At 37.7% G+C, this 12,724-nt stretch overlaps 1 protein-coding gene across 1 annotated transcript; it reads left to right on the forward strand.

Moving 5' to 3' along the window:
• The first annotated feature begins 2,370 nt into the window (after positions 1–2,370).
• LOC101464759 (extracellular calcium-sensing receptor-like) lies at positions 2,371–7,592 on the forward strand. The gene is made up of 10 exons (XM_004544031.3): positions 2,371–2,374; positions 2,471–2,630; positions 2,983–3,271; positions 3,366–3,452; positions 3,799–3,990; positions 4,715–4,984; positions 5,045–5,248; positions 5,346–5,565; positions 6,330–6,446; positions 6,555–7,592. The coding sequence occupies exons 1-10, from the start codon at positions 2,371–2,373 to the stop codon at positions 7,454–7,456; spliced, it is 2,445 nt and encodes an 814-aa protein (XP_004544088.3). The 3' UTR covers positions 7,457–7,592.
• The last annotated feature ends 5,132 nt before the right edge of the window (positions 7,593–12,724 follow it).

The following is a 12,724-nucleotide window of genomic DNA, read 5'->3' on the forward strand; positions in this document are numbered from 1 at the left end:
CCACCGCAAGGCACGAGAGCTGAAACTATACAGAAGTGTAGAAACAATTAATCATACGATACACATCACACAAACACACACATGTAAACCGTAAACAGACATAAATGAGTTTGTGTGTTACAGTAGCAAATGTGTGTTAACTACTGTGAATAATAATCACTTACTAATTATACATATTAGTTTTTGGTTTTTCTTTATAGGTTGAATGAGAAAACACAGGACTGTAATGTAAAGGAAATAAACCCCCTATAACTACATCTCCATCCTCGTAAAGACTATTTTTATCCTCTTCTCCCAAAAAAACACAGTTATCCAAAACAGCAGCTGAGCCATGTTTGTTGTTCATAAGATAAAGAAATATAAAAAGCCATGCAATCAACAATGTCATAGCTAACTCAGGTTTGAAGGAATGCTGTAAAACCTTAATGATAGAAAATACATAAAAAGAAAACAAGAAATATGATATTTACAGACACAGTTTAGTTATATACTGTGGGACACAGATCTGAGAGGACTGCCCACAAAGGGGCTGAAACATCACTTAAGGTAACCAGTAGGTAATTTAGAGCATGCTATTGGGTGAAATACACACGCACGCACGCACGCACGCACGCACGCACACACGCACACACACACACACACACACACACACACATTAATAATATTAATTTGACTGACATCCCATAGCTTTAATATGATATTGTCCCACTCTATACAACTAAAACAGCTTTAACTCTTCAACTCAGTCAGACAAGTACTGTTTGCCTAGCAAAAGCCAAACCTAGACTCATCCATTAAACTGCAAGAGAGAGAAGCATGGTTTGTCATTCCAGAGAACATGTCTCCAATGCTCTTGGGTTCACTGGCGGAATATTTTACACCATTGAACTGAAATGAATTGAAGTGGATTGAATTTAACTGAATTGAGTTAAATTGGATACGTATCCCTCTCACCCCCTTGGGTTTTGTCTGTGTCTTATTTTCAAGCTTGGTCCTCTACCAGAGGGTTTCAGGGTTTTGCATTTTATCTTCAGGACAGAGACCACTAATGTTTTGCTTTGAATAGGCTGGATATGCTATTCATCTTGGCCATTAATGCTCCTGTTATCACTCAGACACTTTGGACTTTACCATTGGAAGTCAGGGATTTCTAATCCATATGCATCACCAATTTTCCTGTATGCAATCCAAGCTCTTTGGTTGTGCTTTTCAGGGTGTGTGCCCCACCTTTCATCTTATATCTTACTGCTGCTGAATATGCTCTGGGGCACCTTTGCACAGTTGTTGAAGAAATTACTTGAACCAAATTAAATTTGTTTATTTTTGCATTTTTTTGTTTATTTTTGCATTTTTTTCTTGAATATACAAACAAAGTTGTGTAAAGGACCAAAACTACTTACATATTGCAGTTTATGGATCCTTTCCGCATTAGAAATTGTTATTCTAGCATTAGAAATGACCCAGAGGCACACCTTTGTTTTTGTTTATCACTTTGCTATGTAAGTCTTCTCTGACATGTGACAAAACAAAAGATATTCTGTTCCAATGCAAACACTTACGGTAACTCACTTCTCAAAACAAATGAGCATAACAGACTGTAATTATACTACTAAAATGTCCCTGCAAAAGGACAGGGAAATTTTCAGTTAAACAAGAACCACTCCTAGATTGCAAACCTCCTCCAAGGCAACTCAGTGTCTGGACAGTATTTACTCTTAACGTCCTACATAATGTTTATATAAATTCTATATAAACATTATGTAGGTTTCAAGGTCAAAAAAGGTAAAACTTTTTTGACCTTGAGGAAGAGGTCAGAGATCCAACATAATGTTATATTTAGAATTCCCATATATCATTCCCTATATGCCTGTATGTTGTTAATACAAACAATGGCAGTAAGAAGCATAGTTTTAAATCACTCTATATAGCATTATAATTGCTAATAGACCTTGGGATATGTTATCATGCTGGATATGTTAACATGACCTCACCCCCTACAACGATTTATGGAAATTCAATCAAAACGTTTACAGACAAAATGACACACAGCCACGCACAAGAAAACCTTACTGGTCATCATAAGTAAACTTTATTAATTAATCCTTTCTTTAAAGACTAACCATAATTTAATATATTAAAATGTATTGGCGTTTAATTGATGTATGTTTTCCCAATAAAATATTTAAAATATATTCTAACTCCAGTACAATGCCATTCAGAGTGCAGTAAACATTTTTAGTAAATGAGGTGGGGCTGCTGATGACCAAACCACACAGCTCTGGATTGGATATACTGATAATGGGAGGGCCATATACTGACTTTAGATACAGTATATAACGTTGCCTAAAAACTTTTCCTGTTTTTGTGGGAATGTGTAACACTATGCATCTACTTACCTTTCTTCATTTGCTTTATCATGTTGGTATACTTACCTTAGTTTACATACAAACCTCTAATTTTACCTCTTCAGCCACATCTGCAGGAAAAGTGTGCATTCTTCAAAACAGCTTTGAGCCAGGCTTTATAGCTGAGGGTGACTACATTATTGCAGGAATCTTTCCCCTTCATTATAACCAAGAAATGCCAGACCTTAACTGTACCTACAAACCACCGCCAGTGAAGTGTAATGGGTGAGCATAGTACACTGTTTCTGTCTATCTATTATTTATTGAATAATGTGTCATTTTGTTGCACTGCCTGTGGACTGTATTGTTATATGGAGTATTTATACATGCTATTTACTACAATACAGTGTTAATGTTATCTAAAGTTTTAGACAATATGCCTAACTTGCTGTAAGAAAGAGAGAGTAAGAAAACAGGGGAAAAGTAATCTACTGTGCTAATGCACAAGACAGCTGTAAGTCAAATTACTACTAATTTTAAATCAGAACAACGCTCGAAACGAAAACACTGTTTTCAGTGTTTCTCCACTCTTGTTGTGTGTAATGTGTATTGTATTTTTCTGTCTTCTGAGCCACAGATTTGATCCCAGGGCTTTCCGCTGGGCTCAAACGATGAGGCTGGCAGTTGAGGAGGTAAACCAGAATCTGGAGCTTTTGCCAAATTACACCCTGGGGTACAAAATCTTTGATTCGTGTGCATATCCACTGACTGGCCAGAGAGCTGCTATGGCTGTACTAAACGGGATGAGTGAAGATGACTCTCCCATGTGTAGCGGTGCTTCTCCACTCCTTGCTGTAATTGGTGAATCTGGTTCTGCTCAGTCCATTGTGGTGTCAAGAATCCTCCAGCCATTCCAAATCCCAATGGTAATAATGCCTCTTTTAGTTCTAAATCCTCCAAACCTGCAAGTCATCATTATGATCTGTTATACTCTCCTCTCCTTTTTTTTGCTTTACACAGATCAGTTACTTTTCTTCATGTGCATGTTTCACTGACAGAACAAAATACCCTACCTTTTTCAGGGTAATCCCTAATGATGATTATCAGGTAAGGGCCTGAAAACAAAACAAACAGAATGATTTGTCAGTGCTCTATCATTTAAAATATAGATGTTGAATCTTTATGTATTTTCAGTTGTTCCCTTACTGAAATAACCACAATGTATAACCAATGTAGTGATTTACAAACCATGGCATTTTGTGGTGTAGTTTTGAAACTACACTGAATAAATAAGTAAGATTTAAAATATTCAGACTAAATACCAGTAATGTAATTAATTAATTTGGTCTTCCACTGATATACTACATCAGAGTCTAAATAGCATATTAAGACTTCAACATTATTAAAATATGTCAGTGAACTGAGTAAGCTGAATTTATTCTGTTGAACCCAGGTGAAAGCAATTGCTCAGCTGCTGGTACGCTTTAACTGGACTTGGGTGGGGGTGGTGCGAGGAGATCATGAATATGGCCGTTTTGCTGTGCAAGGCTTAATGAGAGAACTACAGGGTACCAGCGTGTGTGTGGCATACCAAGAAATGATTCCTCTGCTCTACAATCAACAGAGGGCACTGGAGATCATGCAGGTAGGTAGAGACCATCCCTGATATGACTTTTATTAGAAAGCTGTTTTTCCTTTTTCACTTGAAAACTTCTGAATTCCTAATGCTGAAAGAGGTTTGCAAATATAATGCAGTTTGATCATTTAAAGTAAAAAGAGAGTTTAAACTGCTCAGTTTGATTCAAAATACCCGTATTGTAAAGGAAAAAATCAGTAGACAGAGCCAAGGTTCGGACACTACGCTAGTTACATTTTTGTATACTACTGATACATGAATGCTTCTACCAACAGCACAACTCCATCAGGCACAAAATAAGAATTTTTTTCTGTCTTAAATTTAACTAAGGAAATATGCAAACATCACACCGGTGTGATATGTTTACATACTTGTGACAGCAAATTTTGCACTCTGCAAGAGAATTGCTTAAAAAAAAAGAGTATGCCATGAGGCCAGCCATTAAAAAAATAGCCCTGTCTGTGATTTTCAGTTACCAAAACAACATTGACTTGTAGTATATCAGGAACAAAAATCCTTACAAAAGCTGCTTTTTAATCCCAAAATAGTGTTTTTAGACTGGCACAGGCCTTTAGTCAATCTAACCCCAAATGCCAACAGATGAGATTATTACAAAAATCTAATATCATATCAATGTGCCTTTTCCTGTCGCCATGTTTTAAAATGATGTATTTTGCCTTCCCTCTTCCTTGCAAACTCTTTCCTTCTTCCTCATGCATTATCTTTATAAAAGGTAATGCGTAGCTCTTTGGCAAGAGTGGTGGTAGTATTTTCAGCTGAGGGGGAAATGACGCCTTTCTTGAGAGACTACATGAAGCAGAACATCACTGGAATCCAGTGGGTGGCTAGTGAGGCCTGGGTCACAGCATCTGTCTTTACAGGGAAAGAGTATTACCCCTATCTGGGAGGTACAGTCGGGTTTGGCATCAGAAAAGGTTATATCTCAAGACTCAGCAACTACTTGGAAACCGTAAACCCACAGAGGTATCCCAATAATATGCTGGTAAAGGAGCTGTGGGAGGCTCTGTATGGCTGTAGTCCTTCACTGTCTTCTGCCTCCCAGTTGCCACCTTGCTCAGGGCAAGAGTCACCACTGAAACAGCATTCAGCCTACTTGAATACATCAAGCCCTAGAGTGGCCTATAATGTATATAAGGCTGTATATGCAATTGCTCATTCCCTGCACAACCTTCTCATGTGTCAACCAGGCAGTGGGCCTTTTAAGAACCATTCATGTGCACAAAGTGACAATGTACTGCCTTGGCAGGTATAGTCCAGAATACTTACCATTAGTTAATACCACTTAAAGTCTTGTCTGCTGTATGTCTGTTTAAGTGTTTCATGTTATGTAATGGTTTCTCAAGCTCCAGTACTACCTGCAGGAAGTGAAATTTATAATTGCTGGGGAAGAGGTAAACTTTGACTTGAAGGGTGACTCTATACCCTATTATGATATTATCAACTGGCAGCGAGGCACAAGCGGGAACATTGAATTTGTCAACGTGGGGCTGTTTGATGGAACCAAACCTGCTGGAGAGGAGCTGGTGATCCAGGAGGACATGATAATGTGGGCAGGGGATCAGAGTGAGGCAAGCTGCTCACACTGTGTTTTTACCTTCAGATGTCAACTGTTGAAGTTCTGTAGGTTAAGATGGAGGTAAGTCAGGTGTGCAGGACAGTTTGGATCTGATGTCCATCCCTTTGCATACATGGATAGTAAACAGTCAGTATTCAAAACGAGACATAAGGCTAAGGTATGTTTGATACTCAATCCTCTCTGTAAACCTAACGGCACAACTTATCAAAGGCATTTGTAATTCTACATTCAAATTCCATCATGACTGTTTTAAAGCAGCTAAGTTAAATACCTTGAAGCTACAATAACTTTTTTCTGTTTTGATGATAGATGCATAAATATTACAGGGAATAAATTTGTAGGTAGTAACTCCTTTCTCTGTGGGCAAATGACAGCAAAGCCTTTTCAATTTTTTTTCCTGGTTACATTGACTAAATGAATAAAGGGGAAAAAAGTATGGTTCTATTATTTAATAAGTGAGGAAGGAGAAAATATTGAGCATAGTTTTCCAGGGGTTAAACTGACACAAATTTTAACCTACATTATAACCTACATTATAAAATCCAGGCATTTATTTACACTGACTTTAAACAGAAGAATTTGAGGAATACATATTTTGATTCTTATTTGATTAAGCAATTAGCCTTTATTTAATTGTTTGTATGATCATTGGCCCAAGCAAATAATTCAGTAACTAACTATTATATTCGTAGGACATTCTTTCACTCATCAGAGTTGGGATTCATATGCTTTCTACCTTGCCAGGTGCCAGTGTCTGTATGCAGTGCCAGCTGTCTTCCAGGGTCCCGGAAGGCTGTCCGTCGTGGGGAGCCTGTCTGCTGCTTTGACTGTGTACCATGTGACAATGGCAAGATTAGCAATCAGACAAGTGAGTTTAAATCTAAGTATTACAAGTCGCAGCATTTTAAATGTAATGTTCTGATACAATTAGGCAATATTTAAATGAACTCTTGCTTTTTGACTCTCTGTCTTTCAGATGCAATAGAATGCACATTTTGTCCTGAGGACTTCTGGTCAAACAAAGACAGAACAGCCTGTATCGCCAAAAAAGTGGAGTTTTTGGCCTATGATTCCTTAGGTATAGCCCTGACAGTCACTTCTGTGGTGGGAGCTTGTCTCACTATAGTTGTTTTAGCAGTGTTCTTTTACCACAGAAACACTGCCATTGTCCGTATCAATAACTCTGAACTTAGTTTCTTTATCTTATTTGCTTTAACACTGTGTTTCCTTTGTTCTCTGGTTTTCATTGGAGAGCCAACATTTTGGTCCTGCATGCTGCGTCACACTGTCTTTAGCATTACATTTTCACTTTGCATCTCCTGCATCCTGGGAAAGACACTGGTGGTGCTGGCTGCTTTCACTGCCACCCGTCCAGGGGAAAACATCATGAAGTGGTTGGGACCCAAGCAGCAGAGGGCCATTATTTTCAGCTGCACTCTTGTTCAAGTAGTTATTTGTGGCGCTTGGCTAATTGATGCACACCCTTATCCTTCACGAAATACTAAATACGAACGCTCAAAGATCATATTGGAGTGTAGCGTAGGATCAAGCCTTGCATTCTGGTGTGTTTTAGGATATATTGGTCTCCAGGCCTGTCTCTGCTTTGTACTGGCATTTCTGGCACGCAAGTTGCCAGGCAACTTCAATGAGGCCAAGTTTATCACTTTTAGCATGCTGATCTTCTGTGCTGTGTGGCTGGCATTTATTCCTGCTTATATCAGCTCCCCTGGAAATTATGCAGATGCAGTTGAATCCTTTGCCATTTTGGCCTCCAGCTTTGGCTTGCTATTCTGTCTGTTTGCTCCAAAGTGTTACATAATTTTATTAAAGCCAGAAAAAAATACAAAACAGCACCTAATGGGAAAAGAAAAGAAGTAATCAGTTAACCATTTTAAAGTTGTTTGATTTGAAATTTCTATTCACTGTTTAATATTATTTCTTGACCAATTCTAATATACAAATCTATTTCCCAAAAAGTCGTGATCAGGCTGGAGAAGAAAGTGGTACTGAAGAAAGGAGGAGGAACATTTTGCAACTAGTTAGGTTAACTGGCAGCAGGTTAGTAACCTGATTAGTTATAAAAAGAACATCTTAGAGAGACAGAGTTTCTCAGAACTATAGATGATCAGGGGTATGGCAAACTGCCAAATTCTGCATCTACATTGTTGAACAATTTAAGAATAATATTCTTCAACATTAAGTTTTGTGGAATTTGAATATGTCACCCATAATATATGGTCAATGTATGCAATATAATCAAATGTTTTCTCAGAGAACATAGTTTCCCATATCATCTACAAATGTGAGTTAAAGCTCTATCTTGCAAGAAGAAACTATATGTTAGCATGATTCAAAAAGGCCACTCTCTCCTGTGGGCCAAAGACAAGTTAAAATCCCAGCAACTGGTCTCCTCAGTTCCCAGACCTTTACACATTGCTGTTGGAAGAAGAGGGGATGCTACACAGTGGTAAACATGGGCCTGTCCCAATTTATTTGGGATGGGTTGCTTCCATCAAAAATTAGTTGATATATTTTTTTCAACAGTGCATTTTCTCAATTTAAAAAAATTGTTATGTTTTTCTGTGTTATACTGGGAATAAAACAGAGATTGGCAAATTATTGCATTTTGTTTATTTACACTTTACACAAGATCCCAACTTTTTCTGGATTTGGTTTGGATTATTAGATTAGATTATTAGAACAGGGAATATAGTGTAGTAGACTGTAGAAGAAAACAAACACACACACATATATATATATATATATATATATATATATATATATATATATATATATATATATATTTTTTTTTTTTTTTTTTTTTTTTTTTTTTTTTTTAAAAAGAAAAGAAAAGAAAATGTTATATTAGCGTTAAAGAAATTTGATAATATGTTGGGGGGAGACAACATTGTCTGTGGGAGGACTTGTAAAAGTAGAGCGTCTCTTCATTGCCCACCTGGCTGGGTCTTCAGAGTTCCTGCCCTGGTCTGTGTGATTCTGGTTCCCCAAACCTGCTGAACATCTTCTACACCAGTGATTCCAAAGTGTTCTTGGTCTTCTGATCAGGCCACTTAATGAAAAAGACGACTGATTCGAAAACTTAATGGTTTTCTTTCTTGGTACTGGCAGAGAGATCTGCCCCCTTTGTAGCACCCCATCACAACCCAGTAAAGCAGGGGTAGCTCCAATCTGGCCACACAAATAGCTATGGAAAACTGTTATTTAATAAATTTTACAACATGTCACGCTGATAAAGACTTCACCCATTCATGCTAGAGTAATAAAGTAATAGATGAATAATTAGATGACTGAAAAGAACAAATTTTTTTTACTTTGTACAATATATATGTACAAAGTAAAATAAATAATAAAAATAGTACATTTTCTATGAATTAACAAAAACATTCTACTTCATAATTACAGGGCAGTCTGGGGAATACACTACCAGAATTGTCTGTCAGTTTTTTCATTTATTTCTTACAGTTTAAGCAAAAAGATTGGTGCTGACAGGTTTCTTTCATTTACTAAAACATTGTTAATTTATTATATAGAAAAACTGAGACCTGCTGTTGAACGTAATCCTCTTTTAGTTATAATGTGATATCTCATTAAATGTGTAGGTACCTGGCCAATGTTCCCTCTAAGCTGCACGCGTGCACAGTTGCGCACTGCTGGCATGGTCTCTGCTCACAGAAAATCTGCATTGCGCACAGAAAAAAATCTAACCTGAATTGAAATTAAAATTAAAACTTCAACAATTCTGTTGCAGTGTTAGTCAGTAAGTGACTGACTGCTCCCGTATGGGATTAGAACGATGCCATCCCATCCCATAGTCCAGCCAATAATGCGATTCACATTCGTATATACGCAGCTAATCAACGTCGTTGACAGGCTATGACAGTGTCCTTATGTGCCAACACCAGTGTTTTAGTTAGCAAAGCGGCGTGGCTAATGTGGAGTGAAGCCACGTTAATGACAACGTGCACAACCATTGGAGATGTGAGCAGGACAGACGGAACAATTGACGGAAAAAGTGTGGACTTTATACCAGTTTTTAAATTGTGTTGATGGGCCATGTAAAACCAGAGTTATGTTAACAAAAATCAAAAAAATGATATGGCAACATGGCATTTAGTTGTTTAGGAGGGGGGGGAAGTTTTAGGAGTGAAGGGGGTGCTTTGAGATGTGAGAGATTTGCGACGTTTAGTGCAAATCTTATGTACTTAGTGTGTTGTCTTCTGTAGTTAGTGTGTAGTGTAGTCAATAGTTTTGTTGTGTGTGTCAGAACAATGAGGCGACTGCTGAATGTTACAGGTGTTACAGGAGTGATACATCTCCTGTTGTCAGGGCTGCAGATATCAGGCTTGTGATGTTCTCCTTTATCTCATAGTGGAAAGAAATTATTTTTTGGAGTAAATAATTTATGTGGCATCAAATTTCATGCAGAGCACCTGATTGTTTTGTAAATAGTTTGAAAGGTTTGTTTAAAACAATGCCTTGGCTGCATTTTTTGGTAAACATCTGCAAAAAACTTTGTTGTTTGCATAACTCAACATTGGATATTATATACTGTATTTTGCAGACAGAGAGTTACCGGACTCTCTCCCAAACCACAGACTTATACTCATAATACAAGTCACAGCTTTATAAAAAAGAAAGAAAGAAAGTTGTGTGTATAAATTGGAGTTCAAGTTATTTTTTACTTCCAATAGCGTTAACATACTACACAGGTCATGAACAAGATCTTTTTTTTTAGATTTTCATTGTAAGTGGGCTAAAGCAGTTAATTAAAAGTAGTCTAACATAAATGTAAATGCTTGTGATGCCTTAAAGGCATTTATGCCATTTATCTTTAATGTTTGCTTTATAACAATTCATTTGTATGTATTTAAGTTAAAAAGAACAGTAAAAAGAGTTAAAAATGTTAAGAAGATTTAATTTTGAAGGTGAACTTGCTAATAACCTCCCTTACATACACGTAAGTGTATATATGTCATGATGAAGGTGTTAAAAAAAGCATAAATAGAGGTGTTTTTTAAAAACTATATTTTATTTGTCGTTCATGAGGGTTGATATGTATATGTTAAAAAAGGCATTCATTTTGATGATCATTACTGTTGCTCAAGCTAACACAAAGATGTAAAGTCATATTTTGAGTTATTTCGTGATACAATATTTATGTAAACACAATCATTTTTTCTATTCTGTATTTCTTTTCAACCACAGCTTGTCAAATGAAAATTGTGAGTAAAAAGTCAACTCTACTCAGACTCGTGTATTCATTGACAGAGGTTTAGCTTGGTGTTTAATCAGAGTTGCTACACTCTGCAACAGAACACTACAATGCTGTAATTTGATTATTTTAATAAACCATGTGACTTGGATGGATTCGATGCTGGCGTGACCACAGTACACACGTCTGCTGTCGCTCACAGTGGTCCAAGGGACCGCTCAGGGAGTTTGTGTGTTCGCTCAGACACATGAAAAATTAGAGGGAACATTGTAACTGGCCCACTTATTGTATGTAAGCCAGTATGTTATTGTATATATTCATATATATTAATATGCTATCCTTCCAAATCTGAAGACTATGGGACAAAGAAATAAACATGCTCATATGTGTAGGCTAACTATAGTTAGTATCAGCCAGTATCAGTATCAAATATTTTTGTGATGGTAAACTGTGCTTTTTATTAGAGAAGTCATTGGCCTTTATAAACTGTGGTGCAGTTTCAAATGGCAACTAATTGTAGTTTCTTCAGTAGCTGGTCAGTAGCTTACAATACAAGAAGTAAGTTGGGTAATTAAAATATTTTTAAAGATGCACTGTGTAACAACCCTTATTGTGTTATAGCACTACTAGGGGGGAGGTTGTCCTACTATGGTAGTATTTGGGGGGAGTCTCCTAGGGGGTTTCCAAATTCATAGGCTGCATCCTCCTGAGGCTGCATTTGTAAGACGATTACGTCAACGGCAATGTGACGAAGGCTGTCCAAATTCACAGACTCTTCCAAATACAGCCGACAAATGCGTCCTTATTTTCCCCAGATTTGAAGGATGGGTCAGGTGTTCCCTTCGTGGCCCACCATATCCCAGAAGTCATAGCGCAACCCAGCCAATTCCAGTTTCCAACAATGACAGCAGCTACTTAGTTTTAATATTACTCATATTACTCTTTCTGGATCACAAAATAAACTTTTAAGATATTTTCAGGCGAGAATGTAATTGTGTAAACTTCAAATATCAAGACATCACATATTTGCAAAAGTGCTCCGACGTTTTCAGAGACATCTGTTACCCATCAGCCTGATAGCTAACTGGAAAGTTGAGGCTCACTAGAGCCGGCGAGAACACTGGACTCCCAGCACATTGTTTTCAGACCCCGTGTGGTCTTTCGCCAGTCAGGTTAAACATTATATATAAGTCACTTAGAATAAACGTCAAACAGAAAACTTATTAAACAGTAGTGTGAGATGATCGAGAATTTACGCCACTGTCCTGTTATATTTTAGATAGCAAGGAACAGACGGCTGAGTTTATTAAACTCCAACGAGACAGCTGGTGATGCAAATTTGAAGGCTAGACCGTCCAATTCCTCAGCCACTCACTTCCGGCCTACCTGGCCCTCGGAGGACCCGGCCCGCGTAGACAGGCAGAGTCCTCAGGAGTATGCAGCCTATGAATTTGGATACGGCTCTAGTTTGTGTGTGAGTATAGTGGCAGCTGTTACATGTTGCTCGCGTGGCTGTCCAGAGAGAGACCTCATCATTGTAACGGACTGGCGCTGGCGACTACCGATCCCCACACATCTATGTACAGAAAGAGTAGAGCCGTGGAGACCTGGCTTGTATGGTTTTATGTTGCTAAAAAGGAATAAAGGTCTGTTGTTCGATTTAACTGACTGGCTTCGAGTTATCCGGCTAACCTCCACACCACATGCCCGCTGGACCTGCTAGGCGCTCCTTTGTTGCCAGACTGCCGTTACAACTGTTAAGTGATGTACTAATCCACCTGTGCGTGATAAAAACATAAGCTTAAAAAATAAATCAACAAAACAAAGATCTCTTATTTAGTATTTTGTTTTATTCTCTTTTAACTGAGATGACATAACATGTTTACTCTGAAAAACATATGTTATATAGATGT

The sequence above is a fragment of the Maylandia zebra genome, linkage group LG14 (assembly GCF_041146795.1).
Source record: "Maylandia zebra isolate NMK-2024a linkage group LG14, Mzebra_GT3a, whole genome shotgun sequence".
Lineage (NCBI taxonomy): Eukaryota > Metazoa > Chordata > Actinopteri > Cichliformes > Cichlidae > Maylandia > Maylandia zebra.